The 22,952-nt window shown below is 40.6% G+C and overlaps 1 protein-coding gene across 1 annotated transcript in view; it reads left to right on the top strand.

The window, feature by feature from the left end:
- Positions 1-21,564, top strand: part of LOC125467028 (myelin-associated glycoprotein-like) — a 62,881-nt gene extending 41,317 nt beyond the window's left edge. The window contains exons 6-10 of the mRNA XM_048562356.2: positions 1,174-1,201; positions 5,389-5,432; positions 12,736-12,795; positions 12,898-13,004; positions 20,657-21,564. Coding sequence (XP_048418313.2) covers positions 1,174-1,201; positions 5,389-5,432; positions 12,736-12,795; positions 12,898-13,004; positions 20,657-20,794 — 377 coding nt within the window. The 3' untranslated portion in view covers positions 20,795-21,564. The remainder of the gene's footprint in view (positions 1-1,173; positions 1,202-5,388; positions 5,433-12,735; positions 12,796-12,897; positions 13,005-20,656) is intronic.
- Positions 21,565-22,952: the final 1,388 nt, after the last annotated feature.

Here is a 22,952-nt window from a genome sequence, read left to right as displayed (position 1 = left end):
CTAGAAGTAATGAACCAACTTAACAATACTAACTACATGCCTCTCCCCATCTCACATCCTTCGCTGTGAACATTTGTTGCTTATCTCAGTCCCTGACCCACTAAGATATATACTCTCCATGGGTTGTAGGAGACAAGAGGCTTCCCTGCTTAGCTTGGGTGAAAATGCCCGGGAAAACTGGATTTTCACGCTGGGTAGGTGCTAACTAGAGTTGAGCTCACCAAACCCAGCGTCAGCCGTAGGAGCTGCTAGGAGGTGGAGGCAGGATCTGTGAAAGGCAAGCCTTGGTGCTTTGAGACTTCATCCAAGTTGCAATAAAAGAACTAAAAGAGAAACAGAACTCATCTTTCAATTTCACTCCCCAAGGACCCTTCATACCAATCTATGCTCCTTCATCCATCCCCATGCACCTAATATTCTCCATGTAAATCTGCTATTCCACACAAGACACTTGTTGAATTTCTAATTAAAGCATAACTGCTATAGGCAAGATGTAGGTGGTGAGTTGAATCTGCACAGGCAGGAGGTAATGCATTTTGAAAGGTACAAAAAAAGTAAAAATGCCATAAACAAAATCAGAAATTGCAGGAAAAACTCAGCAAGTCATGTAGCATCCGTGAAATGAAAGCAGAGTCAACATTTTGGGTCCAGGTACCCTTCTTCAGGACCTTCAAATCGTGAATCCAATTTTGTTTCTGATTTCCAGCATCCACAGCTCTTTGTTTTTTTTTGTTTGAAAATGCCATAGGCCTACCAGACCATAGCACTGCACTTTTATTAGAGGGAGAGACAACTGGTGGTTGCTTAATCTTAGGTGAGCTTCAAGGTTGAGAAGCAGAAGTGGAAGATAGGAAACAATGAATAGGAAGATACTGGGTAAAGTGGAGGAACAAATGCATCGCAGAGTGTATGCCCACAGATCCTGTGGAAAGAATTTTGAATACCATTATTGACTTTCTGGATTAAGTGGAATCTTTGAAGAAATAGATGGATGCTGTGCTGAATGTTTGTAAATTGGGCTGTGCTCAGTTAAATAATTTATGTGATTGAATAGACTCTGAAGGCTGCTGATTACCTGTTGAGTGAACTGCCCTCATTGCCATAGCTGACGAGCTTCTCGCAGAAACTGGGACATTACCAAGAAACATAAGATTCTAAATTTTTCTTTTCCAGATCCAGTTAATGTATCCGTTGAACCAAGGTAAGACCCATGCTCAAATTTAGTCATTATTCTTTTTAACAGGTACTTTTGTGCTAAATAACACTTATAAAATAAGATGAAGTTGTGTTTGAAAATTACATTTTAATTAATGTGCATATAAGTCCATAGTGTAGATATATATTGAATCGGACACATTCAGTTTCTATTCTGTAAAACCACGAACAGTTGAGTTCATATAATTTCAAATGCCTGACATCATCCAACTCTTAAATCTTAAGATGCTCTCATTTAGCTCTCACCATAAAATGTTTCACTTGTTGTCACACTGAATTTCTTAAAGGAGTAGAACACGCAAGTTACGGGAATCTTTGTCTCGGTGAGCCACACACGCATTTCTTGACAAACTGACTAGTGTATCCCAGAATAGGCAAGGTTGTGTACAATAACTGGAAATCAAAGTAATCAGCAATGACTTGAAGATAGCACCAAATTTAGATCATAATCCTTCCTGTATGCCAAAAAGTTAAATGTTTGAATACACCAAACAATCACTCAAGCATATGTTATCCACAACACTAAGTTGAGCTCACATCCATAGATATGTATAAGGTACCTTTCCGTTTTGCACAAAAAAAAATGACTGGAGCACTTTCTTCAGTGTTGTGCACAGCAGAGCCATATATTTTAATGAGCAGCATAATTTGTTCAGAATGGAGCTTTAAATACAAGTGCTCACAGGGATAAGAAGACATGTTATTTAACTTTCAAATTCTAGTTATATTTCAGTCTTAACAAAAATCTAAATGGATATTTCTGATATTGAAGTTGATGTCACTGGAGCGAGAAGTTTAAGATATACTTACATGTGGGTATTAAATTTTTAAAGACTATCCTTACAGGAAAGATTGTATAAATAAAGACTATTTCTTCTGAGTAAATTAGGTGCAAAGGGTCATCGATTTAGAGCAATCACAATAAAGTATAATAGTTTCTATATTCTTGGGGTTGTTGGAACTTGGAATGCTTTACTGCAAAGATATTGGAGGTAGAATCAATTATATTTATGAAGCGAAAAGAGGACTGCAGAAATGAAGATATAGATTGATGGAGAGAGTTCAGACCAATGTGATTCATGTAGGTTTGCTCTAGCAAAGAGCTGGTTCAGATACAATAGATTTTTAAAAATGTTTTCATTCATTCACGGATGTCACATGCTGGCCAGCATTCATTGCCCATCCCTAGTTGCCCTTGAGAAAGCGGTACTGAGCTGCCTCTTGAACAGCTGCCATCCATTTGATGTAGGTCCCCCTACATGGCTGTTCCAGAGAGAGTCCCAGGCCTTTGATCCAACAACACTGAGGAAATGGTGATATATTCAAAGTCAGGCCGGTGAGTCATTTGGAGGGCATCTTGCCAGTCATGGCATTCCTATGTATCTGCTGCCCTTGTAGTAGTGGGTATGGGTTTGGAAAAGCCTTGGTGAATTTCTGCAGTGCACCTTGTAGATCGTATATGCTGCTGGAACTGAGTGTCAGTGGGGGAGAGAGTGAATGCTTGCAGAAGTGGTGCCAATTAAATAGATTGCTTTGTCCTAGATGGTAGTAAGCTTCTAGTGTAGGATGTTAGATCTGCACTTATCTTGAAAGTATGCTGGAGCTAGATTCAATTCTGGCTTTAAGAAAAGATTAGACAATTTTCTGAAGAGGAAGTAATTGCAAGACTACACAGAAAAAGCATGGAAGTATAATTATCATCAGCAGTCCCTTGTAGATGAGGATGACTCTCTTCCACTCAGAGTGAATCCGTAGGTGGCTGTACAGACTGATATGGCTACCACAGGCTCTATTACACTTGGGGGCAGGTGGTGGTCATGGTAAGGGCTGGGTTGGGCATTGGTGTGGCAGTGTGCTGCTCTCACTGTTTTAGTCTGGCTTCCGTTTTTTCCTGATGGCAATTCTTGAGGTACTCAGTGCATTCCCAGATGCTCCTCCTCCACTTTGGACAGTCTGGGGCCAGTGATTCCCAGGTGTCTGTGGGAATACTATACTTCAGCAGTGAAGCCTTGAGGGTATCACTGAAGCACTTTGTCTGTCTATCTGGAGCTAGCCTGCCGTTTTGAACCTAGGAGTAGAACACTTGCTTGGGGAGTCTCGTGTCAGTCATGCTGACGACTTGGCCAGTCCATTACAACTGATCAAGGATGGTCAGCACCTCGATGATAGGAATGTTGCCCTGGTTGAGGACGTTGGTGTTGGTGTGTCTTTCTTCCCAGTGGATTTTCAGGATGTTGCGCAGGTAGCTTTGGTGGTACTGATCCAGTGCCTTGCGGTATCTGCTATATGATGTGCTGAGTAGTTGTTACAAAAGTGCGAGCAATGGGCTGAGTAGTCTGCTTCTGTACTCGGAGTCTGTGATGTGACACAGCATTAGTTCAGAGTTGCTGTGTACATTTCTTATAGTGAAAATTAAAATGCAAATTGAAAATTATATAGAAGCCTCAAACTCAAAATTAACAGCTTCCAAAAGTGAATTGGACTCTTGCTAGATTTTTGACTCTGATGCAAGATGTTACACTGGTCTCATAGTTAAATGTTTCAGAGTAGAGTGGTATTAGGTGTTAATCCCATGCCATTTCGTAGCCTCATTTGACACAACTAGCGATAAAACCACAAGAAATGAATGACTACCCATATTTGCTAGTGGTAAGTAAAGTGATATGGTCCTGCAGGTAACAATAGCTGGTACTTTACTAACCATGATAGCAAGTGTGCTTGCAGGCAACCGTGGGTTGCACAAAAATGCAGAAATCTGCTTGGTGGTAATGAAATGGTTATTCACTGCTACAGTTAATTTTGGGGCTTATGTAATTTGTGGTTTGACTATCGTTGCTTTGCCTTTCCTCTTCACTATGTAGTAGTCTTGAAAAGTGCTATGTAGAGTTGAACCTTGCTCCTCCAGTGAAAATTGGACAAGTCGCATGCAGGGATATGCCTTCCAATTTCTCAGAATTTTTGGTATTTTCATCATTGTGATGAAAGACTGAGTCAAGTACTCTTTAACAGGTTGATGCTTTTATTTTTCTGTGTTTCCTGTCAGCTGCTAGCCTGTTCCACTCCATTTTTGTCCTTTAAGCATTCTATAAGCTGTACACACAATGCATGAGAGTGGTGTGCTGAACAGAGGTCTGATTATTTAAACTTTGGGCTAAATACAGAGCTTGGCCTTGCACATATCAAGTGCTATTATTTACTCAAATTTTGACGGAACAGTGGTCTGAAACCTGACAGCCCCAAGGGATCATTGAACCTGTATCCTCTGCTGTGTCCTGTTTAGTTGCTCTTTTCCCGTTACAGACCACATAGTTTGCATCATGACACTCGACTACAGTACATTACATTATATCACAACTTCCATATGGCAAGCAGCTTTAGTTCTTTCACTGATCAAAAAAGCATATGGACACTATCTCCCTCAACTCATTCATGTGAAGTGAGAGTCAATCATCAAGGCCAGCATTTGTTCCTCATCCCAAATTTCCTTCGGAACAAGAATTGGACTATTAACTGACACATCAGGAACTTTGATGGTATACATAAGAAATCATAGGTACGAACTGTGCCTGAGCATGCAATTATTTATTATTAGACTAACTATCTACTCCATTATCATCTGGTTGGGTCGACCTGCACTTTTTCAGTCGTTGTTTCTATTTTAGTGTTGCTGACATGTTATAAATATTTCACACACCGTCTTAACAAACAGAGGAATCATTCTTGCCTGGCAAGGCTACCAGATGGGAGTTTATTTTCAAATGCATTTGGTACAGAAGCCCTCACGAAACAAGAAATGTAATGACACAGCACTGATTAAATGTTCCATATTTAAATACATATTTCAAAAAGGATAATTGCATTTTGATCTATTCTAAATGGAAAAGAAGTGTGGATAAAGATGAACTAGAAAGAGTTTTTCCTATTATTTGGAACTCAGTCTGCCCAACCATATGATCACAACATAAGTGAGGTAGCAGAAATCACTCTGATTTACAATAGACCTGAAAGTTGTGATGCACCATTTCATTAGGCATACTATAATATTAACAAATTGTTGACAGTTAAGTCTAGATCTTGGACCCAACATGTCTGAATCTAGAATTAAAATTAAGCTCATGCATCTACTCCTGTGTCTTCAATGCACTAATTTTGCTTTACTTCCATCTATTCAAGCCCAGAAACCATGATCAGAAATGAAAATTGCAACACTGAATCAGGTATGTGCATTATATCTATTAAGTATTATAAGCATACATCTATGCAATCAAATTATATAACACTACCTATCCCCTGAACTTTGGAATTATTGTTTAGAGTTCTGCAATGTCTATTTATTTAATCAAATAGTTATCTTTCAAAGAAAATATTGAAACAAGAACTTCTCTCAATTTGTAATTATTGATACATTCCAGATATTACGCAGATATTGCAATAAAAGTCATCCAATGGACAAAATTTCTTTAAAATCTAAGATTTCATAAAGCATAGTAAAGTTGCACTAAAAAGCAAGCTATTTAACCTAAAATGCAAGTCTAGAACAGGAGAACCAGAGGCAATAACATGTACTTGAAAGGGGAAAATTCAAAGTTAGTATGGAGTAACAGTGCTTGAAATTTTCTGGGCCCTGTGGCAAGAGGTTGTGAAGCTCCCAAATGTCATGGAAGTGCTTGACATCTTCTTGCTATGTACCACATTGCCAACAGTGGGCAAGTTTGTCACATGATCCTCTCATCAGCCAATTATCTGGAACCTTTGCAGCTCTGCAGGTATTTTGTCCACTTTGGCAGGCCCAACACTACGGCAGTGCCACCCAGTAGGTTAGAGCAGGCTGTTCTTTAATGAAGCTTCAAGGCCAGATCAGGGTTGGTATTCCTTGATTAAGCACCCCACTCCGCCACCCATCCCTACTCCCAAATCTCCCAGCCCATGTGCCAATAACCAGGCTGTGACTCTGTAGCTCTGGCCTGCCCTAAGGTAGCTGCTATTTGCAGTCTAACCAATGGCCACCACCAGAGCTGCTGGAACTCTGATTGGGCTGCCAGCAGAATGCCTTCACTTGCTGAAGAATAATGAAAACTTTTAGCCACTGTTGCTCTGTCATAATTTGAAATTTACCCCTTTCAAGTACAGGTCATTTCTTTGGTTCTGTTCTTCTAGCCAAGGTTAATTACCTTGTTTTTTTAGTGCAACCCTACTGTGCTCTTTGAAACCTTAGATTTTAAAGATCTTTCAACAATGGGATGAGTTTTATTGCAATGCCTACTTAATATCTGGAATCTACCAACATTCACAAATTGAGCTAAGCTCTTGTTTCAGTATTTTCTCCAAAAGATAACCTGATTTGGGCCTAAGTAATGTGACTTCTGCCGTCTCACATAAAGTCAGTTCAGTGTTTCAGTCAGCGCTGCAAACATGCGGTACACATGCTTGAGAGAAGATGGTGGAAGCCATTCATACTATTCATTCAAGTGCAAATAAAATAGAGTTCTTTCAGAAATTAACCTGTTTAATTCAGGACATATACAATTGGACCGGGTAGTAAATGTTAACTTCAGAAGAAAGAGGTGACTTTGAACTGATTATTCCTGAATCTATTTGCCTTTTTCTGTGCTTAGTGAACAGCTGCATTATCAACACATAAGGAAAAAAGTTGAATGCTAGAAAACAAAACCAGATGGATCTTTGAGACAGCAAGAACTGCAGAGTCAGAGACAACACAGTATGGAGCTGGAGGAACACAGCAGGCCAGGCAGCATCAGAGGAGCAGGAATGTTGACATTTCAGGTTGGGACCCTTCTTCAGAAATGGGGAGGAGGAAGGGAGTCAGAAATAAATAGAAAGAGGAGGGGCGGGGCTGGGGAAGGTATGTGGGATGGTGATAGGTGAGTGCAGGTAGGGATTAATCAGTGGGATGGGAGGGTTGGATAGTTGGGAGACAAGATGGATAGGTTGTGTCAGGTCAAGGATGAGGATGGGCATAGCATGAGGTCAGGGGTGGGGAGACTTTAAAACTGGTGAATTCCATGTTTGGGATATTGGGCTGTAGGCCCCTGAGGTGGAATATGAGGTGCTGCTCTTTTGGTTTGCAGGTGGTAGCATTGTGACACTGGAGGAGGGCCTGGGTGGCTATGTCACTCAGGGAGTGGGAGGGAAAGGTAAAATGGTTGACAACCGGAAGGTGTTGTCATTTGGCGCATACAGAATGCAGATGCTCTACAAAGTGGTCTCCAAATCTACAACTGGTCTCACCAATGTAGAGGAGGCCACATCGGGAGCAATGGATACAGTAAGCGAAGTTGACAGATGTGCAGATGAACCCCTGTCAGATATGGGAGGTTTGTTTTGTGCTTTGAGTGGAGGTGAGAGGAGAGGTATAGGGGCAGGTATAGCACTTCCTGAGGTTGCAGGGAAAGGTGCTGGGGCAAGTGGGGAGTGTGGAGGGTGGAGTGGATGAGGGATTTGCGGGGAGAGTGGTCCCTACGAAAGGCAGATAGGGGTGGGGAGGGAAATACCTCTTTGGTTGTGGGATTAGATCGGAGGTGGCAGAAGTGGCAGAAAATGATATGTTGGATGTGGAGTTCAGTGGGGTGATATGTGAGGACAAGACGGATTCTGTCTTTATTTTTGTTGGGGGGAGAAGTGCAGGAAATGCAAGAGATGTGGTTGAGGACATTTTTGATCACCGGACGGGGGATGTTATGATCCTTGGAATAGGAGAACATCTGGGATGTGTGGGAGTGGAATGTCCCATCGTGCGAGCAGACACTGTGGAGGCAGAGGAATTGGGAGCAGGGGATTGCATTCTTGCAGGAGAGTGGGTGAGATAGTCATCTAGTAATTTGCGCAGTCTCGTGTTGTGACTGAATGGTAATTCACTACAATAATTGAAACATTGCTGCAGAGCCTGTCAGAAAATACAACTCGACCTAACCAGCCATGTGTATCTTCTATTCCAAATTTGCCATTTCGCTTCAAAAGAGTGTGTTTTAAGATGGTTTTCTCACAGGGATTATCATCCCACTGGACATTAGCAAAGAGTAGAATCGAGGCTGCTACCACCCATGTATAAAATAAATGAATTAGAATTAGAATTTCCCTTGTGTGACTCTTGAAACATTCATTTATTCCCATTGGCTAGAGACTAGCCAGCAGATTCTCTGCCTGTTTCTGAAGAGGGGTCCCCACACAAAACGTTAACTTTCCTGCTCCTCTGTTGCTGCCTGGCCTGCTGTGTTCCTCCAGCTCCACACTGTGTTGTCTCTTTCTATCCCTGTCTGTTAGTATCCTGCCTGACCATCGCCATCAAGCACTGAGTGCTAAAAAACAGAGTAAGTTTCCTGAAATAATGATGAACATGTCATGCTCAGTGATATTTCCCAAGTCTGCTCCTTGGCCTCACTTATGAACAAATTTTACCTTGAAGGATAATCCAAATTTAGGGCTGATCTGATACATTGGGATTAATTCCAGCATCATGTTCTCCTTGACTTTGTCATATGTAACAGGACTGCATTAACCGATAGTCTTCAACTTGTCACCACTCTTCATGTGTCTTTCATGTGAAGGCAAATATTAACCTGGTCATAACTTATTACTGCCTTGTAAGTTGAGACTTCTTCCAGATTCCAGTACCATTCATTGTGGAATTCCAGAGGTGAAAAGGAACTGCAGAAGCTGGAGAATCCGATATAACAAAGTGCAGAGCTGGATGAACGTGGCAGGCCAAGCAGCATCTTAGCTTTTCTGCTCCTAAGAAGCTGCTTAGCCTGCAGTGGTCATCCAGCTCTACGTCTTGTTATTGTGGAATTCCATTCTGATCTGTATTCGACTAAATGTTCTTTGCATCAGCTGCAGGCTTTCAGGCTGCCCGACTTCCTTTGTACTTAAAAATTTAATGAACTTTTCAAGATGCTTTCACGTGCACCTTTCATGCCATGATCAACAAAACCTGGTCCTAACTTCTGTTGCACCATTATAGCAATGGTTTGTGCTTTCTATACTTGACTGAACAAAATATTTGAGTGTTATGCTAGTTGAAAGTCAATAACCATTGTCAAGCATGGAGGTATCATTAAATTATGCATCATTATGTGTGATTTTATTATAATCCAACAAACTTGATATGGTTTCCAAGAAATGATTGCCAGAACAATTACAACTATGCATTTTTAATTTCTAATCATTACACCAATGTTGAGATTGGTTGGCTCGCTGAGCTGATTTGTTGTTCCGCAAACATTTCGTTAGCATGCTTGGTAACATCCTCAGTGTAGCCTCTGATGAAGTGTCAGTGTGTTTTCCCGCCTGGTTTTTAAACTCTGGGGTCCGATACGATGGATTGCCTCACTTCCGGGTTTTCTCCATCGTGGAATGTATATTGGAGTCGAGTTCAATGTGTTTATTAATAGCCTGCTTCGTGGAGTGCCATGCTTCCAGGAATTCTCGTGCTTGCCTCTGCCTAGTCTGTCCCAGGATCTTGGTGTAGTCCCAGTTGAAGTGATGGTTCTCCTAGTCCATGTGGATTGAGATGAGTGAGTATGGGTCGTGTCATTTTGTAGCCAGTCGGTGTTCATGTATTCTTGTTATTAGTTTCCTTCCTGTTTGTCCGATGTAGTGTTTCTCGCAATCTCTGCGGGGGATCTTGCGGTTGACATCGGTCCTGTTCATGGTGGGGAATGGGTCTTTAGTTCGGTTGAGCACTTGTCGTAGTGTTGATGTGAGTTTGTGTGCCACTCTGATGCCCAGCGGTTGTAGGAGTCTTGTGTCACCACAAAACAACCACAATCCATTGCAATGGACCCCAGAGTTTAAAAACCAGGCGGGAAAACACACCCACGCTTCATCAGAGGCAGCAATGAGGATGTTACCCTGCACAGTAACAAAACGTCTGCGGAACAACAAACCAGCTCAGTGAGCCAACCAACCTCAACACCCACAATCAGAGCTACAGATCTGTTCCCAAATCTTAGGTATTACACCAATGAAACTAGGCCATTTATGTTTTACACAGAAAATCAGGAAGTTAAACTGCCAAGTCTTTTGACAAATTGCACCATTAGTCAAATATAGCAGATATAACTGCATCATTGATATTGGATTCAGAGCTACTTTCATTCCTCTGAATCATTTGTGATTAATGTGTGATGGTATTCTGACAGTAAAGGAGTTACAGTAAAGCATGCAAGCTTCAATCATAAAGGAATATGTCTCTGAGTTACCAATCATTTAGTTTCTATTTTTTGACTGTAATCTGTACTTTAAAGCTTGTTTGCAATAGCTTTCATTGGCATTGGGACAAGAAAGTCCCAGGTTTGATGAAATATCTATTCTCAGCTGAGCTGCACTGTGGAAACCTCAGTTTAGATGAGTTTTACTGTGGTAAATGTCATGATCTACCTCAAAGTAAGTTTGCCAGTATACCTTAACAAGGGATGTTCATGATATCTTCTCTGTGTCATAACATGTGACTCGTGCAAATAAAGGTCTCAGGCTCCATCATAACTCGGGCCACTCAAAACTTGACACACTGGGAGAAGCACACTACTCTTTGTAACTAAATAGTTTAATATTAACCCCAGATAAGGATGTGCTTATGAATGCATGAGTTGTGTATATTATCGATCAGTAATAAACATCTGTAGATTCTTTAAATACCATGTTACCCACATCCTGGTTTCATATGTTATGGGGGAATACATAAACATTGCCACATTGGATAAAGATACCATCCTGGAGGAAAGACACACACAAGTAAAGAGAGAAACTAAATCACCAAGGGTGTATATTATCCAATGACGGCTGCTAGAAATGTGTTCTCTGGTCTTAAAATCCTAACAACTGAACAATTTATCATTGACTCACTGTTCAAAGGCAACTAAGAAAGGTTTACCTAAAAATCTATTTTAAGAAGTTATGGGAAGCTGTAAGAATTGGGATGGAGTTTTAAATTGACCACGAAAGGAATTATGACGTCTGGAGCACGGTTACTTTTTCTTCCTGTTCGAAAGAATCTTAGTGAGGTACTCACAGCTGTGTGTATTCTACACATGACCCAATTACTTATGTACAAATCCGCCAGAAGCTTGTTGCAATTAAAAGAGAAACTACCAATTTAAAAGAAATAAATTCCAAGCCTGGCACATTAAAAACACAGGCAATAGGAGCAGGAGTTGGCCATTCATCCCTTAGAGCCTGTTCCTCCATTCAATATGATCCTAGCTGATCCTTCATCGTAACGCTATATTGCTACTTCATGTTCATATTCCGTTCTTTCATTTATTCATTTGTGGGATGGGGGCATCGCTGGCTGGCCAGCATTTATTAGCCATCCCTAGTTTCCCTTGAGAGGGGGGTGGTGACCATCCTTCTTGAACTGCTGCAGTCCACTTGCTGTGGGTTTACACACAATGTCCTTTGGGAGGAAATTCCATGATTTTGACCCAGCGACAGTGAAGGAATGGCAATACGTTTCCAAGTCAGGATGGTGAATAGAGATAATGCCTACACTCCGTTCACAATAAACAACTGCACCTCCCAGTCATGAGCCATTTTAAATCCCCCTCCCCTTCCTTAGATGACATGTCCATCCTGGGCCTCCTGCAATGCCATAATGATGCCACCCGAAGGTTGCAAGAACAGCAACTCATATTCTGCTTGGGAACCCTGCAGCCCAATGGTATCAATGTAGACTTCACAAGCTTCAAAATCTCCCCTCTCCCCGTTGCATCCCAAAGCCATCCCACCTCGTCCCCACCTCCCTAACCTGTTCTTCCTCTCACCTATCCCCTCCTCCCACCTCAAGTCGTACCTCCATTTCCTACCTACTAACCTCATCCCGGCCCCTTGACCTGTCCATTCTCCCCGGACTGACCTATCCCCTCCCTATACTCTCCTCTCCACGTATCCTTCTCCTCTATCCATCTTTGGTCTGGCTCCCCCTCTCTCCCTATTTATTTCAGAGCCCTTTCCCCATCCCCCTTTTCTGATGAAGGGTTTAGGCCAGAAACATCAGCTTTTGTGCACCTAAGATGCTGCTTGGCCTGCTGTGTTCGTCTAGCTCCACACTTTGTTTTCACAATGGTGAATAGCTTGGAGAGGGACGTGTAGGTGGTAGTGTTCCCATATATCTCCTCCCCTTGTCCTTCTAGATGGAAGTGGCCGTGGGTTTGGAAGGGCTGTCTAAGGATCTTCGATGGAGTTCTGCAGTGCATCTTGTAGGTAGCACACACTGCTGCTACTGACCATCGGTGTTGGAGGGAGCAATAACAGACAAATGAGAATGGTTACCCTTATTTTTTGACATCTGAGAAATGATCTATGAAGCAGATGAATTTTAAAAAGGTGCAGTAAAAATAAGTAGGAAATGGAGAAAATGTTTTATGTCGTGTTTACAGAACAGAAGCAGGTCAGGATTTCTGCCCAACATGAGTTTCCTCACAGCCCTCTTCATCTGAAGCTATCTCTCTATCTGTTCTGGAATTTGTTCACTTTAATATTTGCATTGTCTGCTTTAATTTACAGATATAATATATGCATTTGTCAAGAGAAATAATCTGCCAAGCTATGCAAAACATGCAACAGGTAGGTTAAACTTCATGGACTTCAAATTCTTTCCTTAATATTAATATTCTAATATTACAATAATTGCACATATATGCACATATTTATTTGAATCACCAAAAGCAGATCATGTTAATGAATACAGTGATATAGAAGAGGAGGAAGAAGTGTCCTATGCAGATATTGTCATTCATCATCCAAGGCAACAATGCTGCGACCAACAGCCCGAGGTGTGTTTATTTCAGTACCACTTTCCTTGTTCATTTATTCTCTTTGCACAACTGTAGATTTAAGGAAAGGGACCAGTCGTAAGTCAATGCTGTTGGGAAGAATTAAATCTGGGAAGAATTATGAATTGATTCATTGACTGGCAGGATCTCCCTACAGATGAAGTGAGGCACAGTAGCATAATGAGCAAGGGATTCTGATATTAGAGGAAATTGTCTTCATGTAGTACTAGAGAGAATACTCAGAGTAAACAAGGACTTGCCATTGACTGGGAATGGTTCTCATGATGTCTGCTACCTTACTTTCATGTTAGGAAGAATATTGCTGTAAAATACAACACTGGTCTTTATCAGGGCTTTAACTCCGTGTGTATAGTGAGATACTTTGTGCCCATTTGGCGCCTCTTTGCAGTCATAGTTTAGGAAGTGAAAGTGAACATAAATCCGTAGGTAGGGTGAATTGAATCTTGACAAATCAGTTAGCTTTTACACTTAGAGCTCAAAGTGCCTGAGCTGGAACCAGTTTTCTTGTGAACTACATTACTAGGGAAATAGAAAGTGTTTTAAACTAAATAGCGGGAGCACATACATTAAAGAGTAGAGATAATGTAAGAGAGGAAGGTGGTATTATGGGAAATGCGGATTGGAGAGTGGTACGAAGAGGTACAGGGCAAAAACCTAAGAATAGACCAAAAATTAAGACTAGATGTTGCAAAGGGAACAATAATAATAATAAAAAATACGAAAGGCTCCCTATCTGAATGTTCATTGTATTTGTAACAAATCTAATGATTGATAGTATATCATGAAGTAAATAAATACAATTTGAGAAATGTAATGGGGACACAGCTTCCGGATGACAAGAATTGGTTCCTGAATATTGTGGGATTTATGATGTTCAAGAAAAAAATAAGAAGCTAGATAATGGGGCACTGTTGTCCAGGATAACATTTGTACGGTTGTTAGAGATGACCTTGGTCATGGAGATCAGCATGTAGAATTGGTTTGCATCCAGATGAAGAAGAGTGGGGAAAGAAATCATTATCAAGGGTGTTCAACAGGCCTCTAAACAATAACTATAATATGGAACAAATTATAAACCAAGAAATATTGGATGTTTATGATAGAGGGATGGCGTTAATCATGGGTGACTTTAATCTATATGTAAACTGGAAGAATCAGACATGTAATAGTTGCCTGGATGAAGGTTCATAGAATGTTTTCAGGATAGTTTATTAGAGCAACACATTTTAGAACCATGCAGAGAGTAAATTATGCCAGATTTGGTATTGGGTAGTGTGATAGGATTAGTTAATGAGGCATCCAGATAGTAGTGACCACAATGTAACTGAATTTTATACCCGGTTTGAAAGAGAGATTGGGTTTAGGACTAGTATTTTAAATAGGGCCAACTATGCATCATGAAAGCTGAGCTAGCTGAAGTGAAATGGTCCACAAGATCTAGGAATTGATCATTAGGCACATAGTGGCAGACATTTAGCAGATATATAATAATACTCAGAATAAATATTTTCCTAATGTAAAGAAATATTTTTTAGGGAGGTCCCACCATTTGTGGCTAACTAAACAAGGCAGAGATTTAAGGAAAAAAAAAGTAACTGCAGAAAGTTGAGTGGCAGTTAAAATGGTTGGCCAGAATAGAAAGAAAAACAATAGAGACTTTATGTTTGTAAAGTTAATCAGGATGAAGAAATCAGGGTGTGACAGGAAGCTGGTTAAAAACACAAAGATGGAGATATTACAGTTATTTCAAAAGGAAACAAGTAAAAGTAAGCGTGAAGCTGATGAACACAGCGGGCCAAGCAGAATCAGAGGAGCAGGAAAGTTTGACGTTTCAGGTCGAGACCCTTCTTCAGAAATGGGGAGGGGAAGGGGATTCTGAAATAGATAGGGAGACAAGGGGAGGCGGATAGAAAATGGATAAAGGAGAAGATAGGGTGAGAGGACAGACAGGTCAAAGAGATGGGGCTAGAGCGAGTGAAGTTGAATGTAGGTGGGGAGTTAAGGAGGGGATAGGTCGGTCCAGGCAAGACAGACAGGTCAAGGAGGTGGGATGAGGTTAGTGGGTAGGAGGTGGGTTTGGGCCTTGAGGTGGGAGGAATGGTTAGGGAGGCGCGGACTAGCTGGGCTGGTTTTGGGATGTGGTCAGTGGAGGGGAGATTTTGAAGCTTGTGAAGTCCACATTAATACCACTGGGCTGCAGGGTTCCCAAGCAAAATATGAGATGCTATTCCTGCATCTTTTGGGTGGCATCGTCATAGCAATGCAGGAGGCCCAGGATGGACATGTCATTCGAGGAGTGGGGCATTGGGGGGGTGGGGGGTGGGGTGGGGAATTGAAATGGTTCGCGACTGGGAGGTGTAGTTGTTTGTTGCAAACTGAGAGTAGGTGTTTCACAAAGCAGTCCCCAAACCTCCGCTTGGTTTCCCCAATGTAGAGGAGGCCACAACAGGAACAGCGGATACAGTATATCACAACACGGATGTGCAGGTGAACATCTGTTTGCTGTGGAAAGTCTTTCTAGGGCCTGGTATGGGGGTGAAGGGAGAGGTATAGGGTCAGGTGTAGCACTTGCTTTGGCTGCAGGGAAAAGTGCCAGGGGTGGTGGGGCTGGAGGGGAGTGTGGAGTGGTCAAGGGAGACACGGAGAGAGTGGCCCCTCCAGAAAGCACATAAGGGTGGGGAGGGAAAAATGTCTTTGGTAATGGGATCAGACTGCAGAAGACGGAACTGTCAGACGATGATGCGTTAGATTTGGAGGTTGGTGGAGGACGAGAGGGATTCTGTTTTGGTTATTATTGCAGATATCCCACAACTCATCCCTCACATTGCGGATAGGGAGTGTAAGTAAGTATCAAATGTTACACCTCTAGTCAAGAACAGAGGAAAACAGAAGGGAGGAAACAAATGGTCTGCTGTGAGGTAACTGTTAGAACCAATCATTCTAACAAATTATAGATATGCATACTAAAAGAACTCAAGATAATCAGGAAGAATCAGCATCATTTTATGAAAGGGAAATCATTTAACCAATTTATTTGAATTAGTTGAAGGAGTAAACATTGTCTACATGAATTTTAGCAAGGCGTTTGAAAAAAATTCCACACAGTAGACTGGTTAATAAAGTTAGATTGTGTGGGGTCCAGACAGAGCATGCAATTGCTTGTCGGTAGGTGACAGTGGAAGGTTGTTTTTCAGACTGGAGGCCTCCAACCCATTCCACAAGAGTGCAGAGTTCACTGTTGGTTGTAATTTATATAAACAGTTTGGTGCACAATGGGATCTTGATCAACTGGGCCACTGGGCGAAGGTGTGGCTGATGGAGTTTCATTTAGATAATTGTGAGGATTTACACTTTGGTAAGACTGACTAGGGCAAGTCTTACACAGTTAATAGCAGGGCCCTGGGGAGTGTTGTCCAACAGAGAGACCTAGGGGTGCAGGTACAAAGTTACTTGAAAGTGGCATCACAGGTAGAGAGTGTGGTGAAGGCATTTGGCAGGCTTGCCTTCATTGCTCCGAACATTGAGTATAGGTGTTGGGATGTCATGTTGCGGTTGTACGTGACATTGTTGAGGTCACATTTAGAGTACTGTGTACAGTTCTGTCTGGCCTGCAATAGGAATGATATTATTAAACTGGAAAGGGTGCAGGGAAGATTTACAAGGGTGTTACTGGGACTGGAGGGTTTGAGTTATAAGGAGAGGCTGGATAGCCTGGGACCTGTTTCCTTGGAGCTTAGGAGGTTAAGAAGTGACCTTATAGAGATTTGTAAAATCATCAATGAGGTGAATAGCCAAGGCCTTTGCCCTAGAGTAGGGGAGTTCAAAACCAGAGGGCATATTTTTAAGGTGAGAGGGGAAACATTTAAAAGGGATCAGAGGGACAACTTTTTCACACAGAGAGTGGTTCGAATGTGGAATGAACTGCCAGAGGATGTGATAGATACAGGTAGAGTTACAACATTTAAAAGACAGGTACATGAACAGGAAAGGTTTAGAGGGATGTGGAACAAGTGTGAGCAAATGGGACTAGTTTAAGTTAGGAAATATGATAATTATGGACAAGTTGGACCAAAGGTCGTTTTCCATGCTGTATGACTCTATGACTGAGTAAAATACGGTCTGGATACAGGGATTCTGTATATGCAATATGCTTGGATTTCCAGAAAGCATTAGATAAAGCACTAAATCAAAGGCCATTGTGGGCAAATAAGGCATAGAGCCTACAGGGTAATATATTAGTATGGATAGAAGATTGTCTGGCAGAAAACAGGGAGTATGCATAGATAAGTCTTTGTCTGATTGGCAGGATGCATTCTGTAAAGTTCTGTAAGGTTGTGTGTTAATGTCTCAACTTGTTTCAGTTTATATCAGCAACTTAAATGAGGAAGTGAAAGCATGGTAGTTAAATTCATAAACAATGCCACGATTGTTGAAAAATATGCTTTGAAGAAGACATAAGGAACAGTAGTAGATAGGCAAGTGAACAGGGAAAAGAATGTTGCAGATGATGTGTACTGTGAGAAAATGGGAAGTTGTTCATTTCCATTGGACAAGTACAAAAGCAGAGTATTGGTGAGATTAAATTTAATGTGAGACGTTGAGAAGTAATGTGTGGTTTAGGTGTCTTTATTTGAGAAGGCAGTTCAGAGGAAGTTTACTGGATTGATACCTGGAATGAGCAGAGAACTATGAGCAGGAGTAATTATTTCAGCCCATCAAATTTACTATCTATTTAATGAGATTGTGGCTGATTTGAGAACTCTCAATTCCAATCTCTTGTCCCTTTCCTATAACACTTGATTCCTTTACTGATTAAAAATCTGTCTCTCTCTGCCTTGATTATGCTTGATCACCCAGCTTCTACAGCCTTCAGAGGTTAACAAAATCCACAGATTAACTCCCCACTGAGAGAAGAAATTCTTCCCTATCTCTGTTTTAAGATGGTGATGCTAATGCTGAGATGGTGCTGTCTGATCTTAGACTCTCCCATAAGGAGAAACAACAGTTAAGCTTCTACTCTGTCAGATCCCCTAAGAATATTATATGTCTAATAAGTTGGCCTCTCATTCTTCTAAACTGTAATGATTATCAGCCAAACCTACTGAACCTCTGCAAAAAAGAAAATCCCTCAATGCCTGGGCTCAAACTAATGAATCTTCTCTGGACTACCTCCAATTTATCTCTTTCCTTACATAAGAATTTCAAACTGTTCACAATATTTTAGGTATGGCATGTTTAGTTTGCTGTCTCAACCATCTCTTAGTAATGGCTTCTGTATCATAATCTTAATTTAATCATTATGCTGTATTCATTCACATATAGAACCCTTATTTTGGCCATACTCTGTAACCTGACCCTCAGCAACGATGCTTTATTCAACTGTTTTTTATTTCTCTCTTCTGATTTAAACAATATACTTATTAGAGTTTTATAGTACATTGTAATATGGCCATTTCCTGCCATACCTAAAGCTGGATTCCTGACTTTGTTTACCCTCTGTCCTTTCACTTGATTTTGAAACTATATGTCCTTTAAGGTCCCCCACCCACCCACCCATTTACTAGCTTAAAGTCTTTGTGATCACCGTACTTAGCCTTTCCTGGTACATTGGTTCCAGTTTGGTTCAGGCGGTGACGATCCCAATGGTACAGTTCCTCCTATCCAATATGATGCCTGTGTTCCGTGGAATGGAATCCTTCTTTCCAGTACCATTCTTTTAGCCACATGTTTACTTCCATAATTTTCATCTCTGTGGCAATAATCTTTGGGTAATAATCCAGAGGTTTTAACTGCTGAGGTCCTATTCTTAAATTTTGATCCTAATTCCAGATATTCCTCAAATAAGACTTTTTGGCTACCATGGCCTATATTGTTGGTCCCAACTTGGACCAAAACAAATAGATCCTCTCCTCCCACTCCAACATCCTTTCCAGCTAGTTCAAGATGTCCCTTATCTTTGCAGGTAGGCAGCAGGTCATGCAGGAGCTTAGAAAGTATGCTGCCTCTACCTCCAATTATAGAATGTCCTTTTCTATCATTTTTCTTTTTGTTCCTCCCTTTTGAATGACCTCCTGTACTATGATAAAGTGAGTGGTTTGCCAACCCTCCCTGTAATCCTTTTTCTCATCCAAACAGGGGGCTAGTACCTCACACTTGTTGAATAGGGTTAAGAGCTGAGGCAAATCCAATTCTAAATTCAGGATCCTTCTACCTGCCTCATTGTAGTTATACCCTCCTGTTTCTAACTTCTTGCCAAATTTGACGTACTTAACCTAAAGGGTGCGACTGCCTCCTGCAACACAGCATCCAGGTAACTCTCCCCCTTCCTGATGTGTCGCAGTCTTTGAAGCTAAGACTCCAGCTAATCAAATCTGAGCTGGAGTTCCTCAGGCAATCAATGCTTGCTACAGATATCGTTACTATATACCACAATGGGGTCTTCCAGCTCCTATATCATGCAGGTGTAACACATTGCTTGGCCCTGCATCTCTACATTATTTAATTAGTTTTTAATCTGTAAAATGTTTCTCTAATTTACCATTAAACTGGAAGCAACTCAGAATTTGCATTCAAATTGTAGGAAACTGTCCTCAGTACATTCAATGAATTCTTCCTCGTAGCTATCCCTACCAATCTGCATGAAGTTTAAATTCACTAATTTTTTTTTTCCCTTTTTATATGCACTTATTATCTCCTAAAGAATTCTCTGTCATACAATATGACAATTATTAGGGATCCTGTCGACTTCTCCCACCACTGTCTTTTCCCCCCCATGTTATTTCGTATCTCTGACCCATACAGATGGTACATCTTCTGATCCAAACTCATTGCGTATTACTGTATTTATTCCATTTGGTACTAACAAAGCTACCTCACCATCCTTTCCTTCCTGCCTGTCCTTTTGAAAAGTAACATACCCCTGAATATTTAGTTCCTGTTTTGATCTCCTGATAACCATGTGTCTGTAATCAGGTCATACCCATTAACCTCCTTTTGTGTCATTAATTCATTTATTTTCTTCCAAGTGCTGTGCGCATTTAAGTAAAGAGACATTAATTTTAACATTTTACCATTTTTCCCAATTTGTTCCTATTTTCTCTTCTTAAAAATCTTGGACATTTTGTCCTTTCTTGTCTCACTGTGAATGTCATCACTTAAACAGCTGTCCAGCAATGCCACAATATCCTTTTGCTTTATAAATCTGCATGCCCACTCTTCAGAATCCCTCTGTATAATTTAAAGTCTCTTGTACAGCCCTAGCTCTTCAATTTGCCAGGACATTGGCTCCAGCACAGTTCACATCAAGCCCATCCCACTGGAACAGCTCCCTTCAAGACCACTACTGGTGCCAGTGCCCCATAAACTGAAACGTACCTTACCCACACTAATCTTTGAGCCACAAATTTAAATCTTTGATTTTATTTACCCCATGCCAATTTGCCAGTGGCTCAAGTAGTAAATCCTCAGATTGTTACCTTAGAAGTTCTGCTTTTCAGTTTATGTAGGACAGATTGGGTTGTTTAGAAGAGTGAGAGATGACTTTATTGAAGTGCTTTATTCTATATTTGTCAGATGCTTCATAAAAATAGTTGTGAATGTTTTTTGTTCTTATATTTTTCCATTTGTTGCAGCAAATCAGTGATGTAATAGGGAAAAATAACAGGAGAGACTTCAAACACTTGCACGGTTCATCTCCTCACAAATATGTTGATGACAACTCTGAATATTCAGTCGTGCGAGTTTCACACCAGGACTTGAGAACTTTTTGATTGTGCAGCAGAGATAAGGTGTCCGATATATTGTCATATTGCTAACCAACCATTTGGCAGTATTCACAGGAAAGACTTGCTAAAGTTAAGATGATTTGTTCGTGGAACATCTGCAAACTGAAGAATTGTGACTGAGCGGACAGGAACACAATCCAGTTTGTTCACAAAGTTTCCTGTAATTGTGCCAGGACTTTCCCCATTCACTTTTTTTTAAGTTATTGGAAAAACCATCAAGGGCCCAGCATTTTTGAACATCTCCAAGCCCCACCTGCATAATCCAAATTTGTCTTTCCTACTCCTGCAACATGAAGAAGCATGGCAGCTGTTAGTACCCGCAGTTCTCTGCGTACCTGGCCCTTCCATATGTTTGGAATAAGTTTTGAGTTTATATTTAATTTTGAAAGCCCAAAAATCAACTTTTCCGAAGCTTGGAGATGCATCTGCACAAGGCATCGGAGCCGACTGGAATCTGATCTCACTCATCGCCCGTGGATTTTTATAGTTTTAGACACAGACAACAGTGATAAGCCAGAAACTGAGTTGTCTTTACTGCCCTGTTCATGGTGCCCTAGGGACAAGAAAACAAATGCAGTGCTAAGATTGCTGAGTTTAGCTAGATCGGCATACACCAAGTGTCAAGACCTGAACGGTTCAGAATCACAATGCACACTTTACTTGTCATTAGGCCAACAATATACTAATGAGAAAACTTAGCCTATCTAAACAGCAGTATCATTGTACGTACATAAGCAAAACAAAAATCTACATTGCACTGTTTGAAAGTACAAGGCTTCAGGTTAGCAAAACTGTAAATAAATTCAATTCATAAATGAAACAATGTATTTGTCATGGAAATGTTAGTTCAAAATGTTATATGTGACTTTCAGCAACCACAAATGCATCATATTAAATGTACAATTTACATTTGTCACTCTTATTTTTACTAATGCAGAGTAGATTCTATTATGTTACCACAATCTGACACTTTAAAGCCATTGTTCCTGTAAATACAAGTGTTGTGCCAGAGTAGCTGTTTTACATAGTTGCAAAATCTAAGGAACAGATAATATCATCCAAACGTGATATATTTTTTAAAAAAATTGCACTGACAATATTGTAAATAGCTAAGAATGCTTAAGTTGGGTAGAATTAATTTAACTGATACCATATAGGGTTGTTCACTGCAACTTGAAAATATTTATAAAATTTTCGGAGAGGGTTTTGAACGTATGGGCCTTTCTATTAATGAACATGAACTTATGGAATCTAATCTTAATGTTTACATCAGCCATTGACATCTTGTGATAAACTGGAGAGATTTTTTGGCATCTTGAAAGATTACAGGGCCTGAGAATATTGGAGGATTTTAGAGCAGAGTCCTGGGTTGTGGGAGTACTCCCGGAAGTTTTTGTGACGTGAAAGAGTGGGTAGGTTTTCCACAAGCTTGTGGGCATTAAGTTAGGTCCCGCAATTTGGGGAAAGCCTATTTGTAAAGATACGTTTGAAAGCAGTGAAGTCACAATTATGGAGGAATGGAACTGAAGAATTTGAGATCTAAACTGTACTGGGTTGCTTTTGAACAATAAGGTAATCTTGATATGTTTGTGCCTGTTCATTCTCTAACCTATCTGTGACTGATCTTGGATTGTCAGGTAAACCGTCCCATAACTTTTCACATAATTAACCAACTCCTACCTTCAAGCAGCAAGTGCATTTTAAGTGCTTTTACTATAACCTTTTTACTAAATATGATTCTCTTAAAATATTGAAAAAATAATCTTAGAGGGAATGTTTTAACTAAAATTGGAGCTAAAATAATGAGGGCAAGGAGGATTTGGGCAGCTGCCAGATAGGGAGCTTACAATAAATCGCTCATCTCCCAGTAAGGTACGAACGGCAATGAAAAACCATTGAAAATCTTCTAACTTGATAAAATTTCAACAAAATAAACCGTGAGTGTGATTAATCTAAATGTATAAAGATAAAAATTGCAAAATTCCAGGAAAATTCACCTTCAGGTTTTTTTAAGTAAGTTCATAAATCCTACAAGTCCTGAAAGGCCTGCTTTTGTATACATTTTAAGGTATCTATGAAAAACCATGGAAAATTGTAAATTGTCCCTGCTTTGGGTGTGCACTGTAAAATTGTTTAGCTGTTC

This window comes from Stegostoma tigrinum, chromosome 32, assembly GCF_030684315.1.
Source record: "Stegostoma tigrinum isolate sSteTig4 chromosome 32, sSteTig4.hap1, whole genome shotgun sequence".
Classification (NCBI taxonomy): domain Eukaryota; kingdom Metazoa; phylum Chordata; class Chondrichthyes; order Orectolobiformes; family Stegostomatidae; genus Stegostoma; species Stegostoma tigrinum.
Note: the sequence above shows the minus strand (reverse complement) of the source record. Positions and strands in the feature narration are given on the sequence as shown.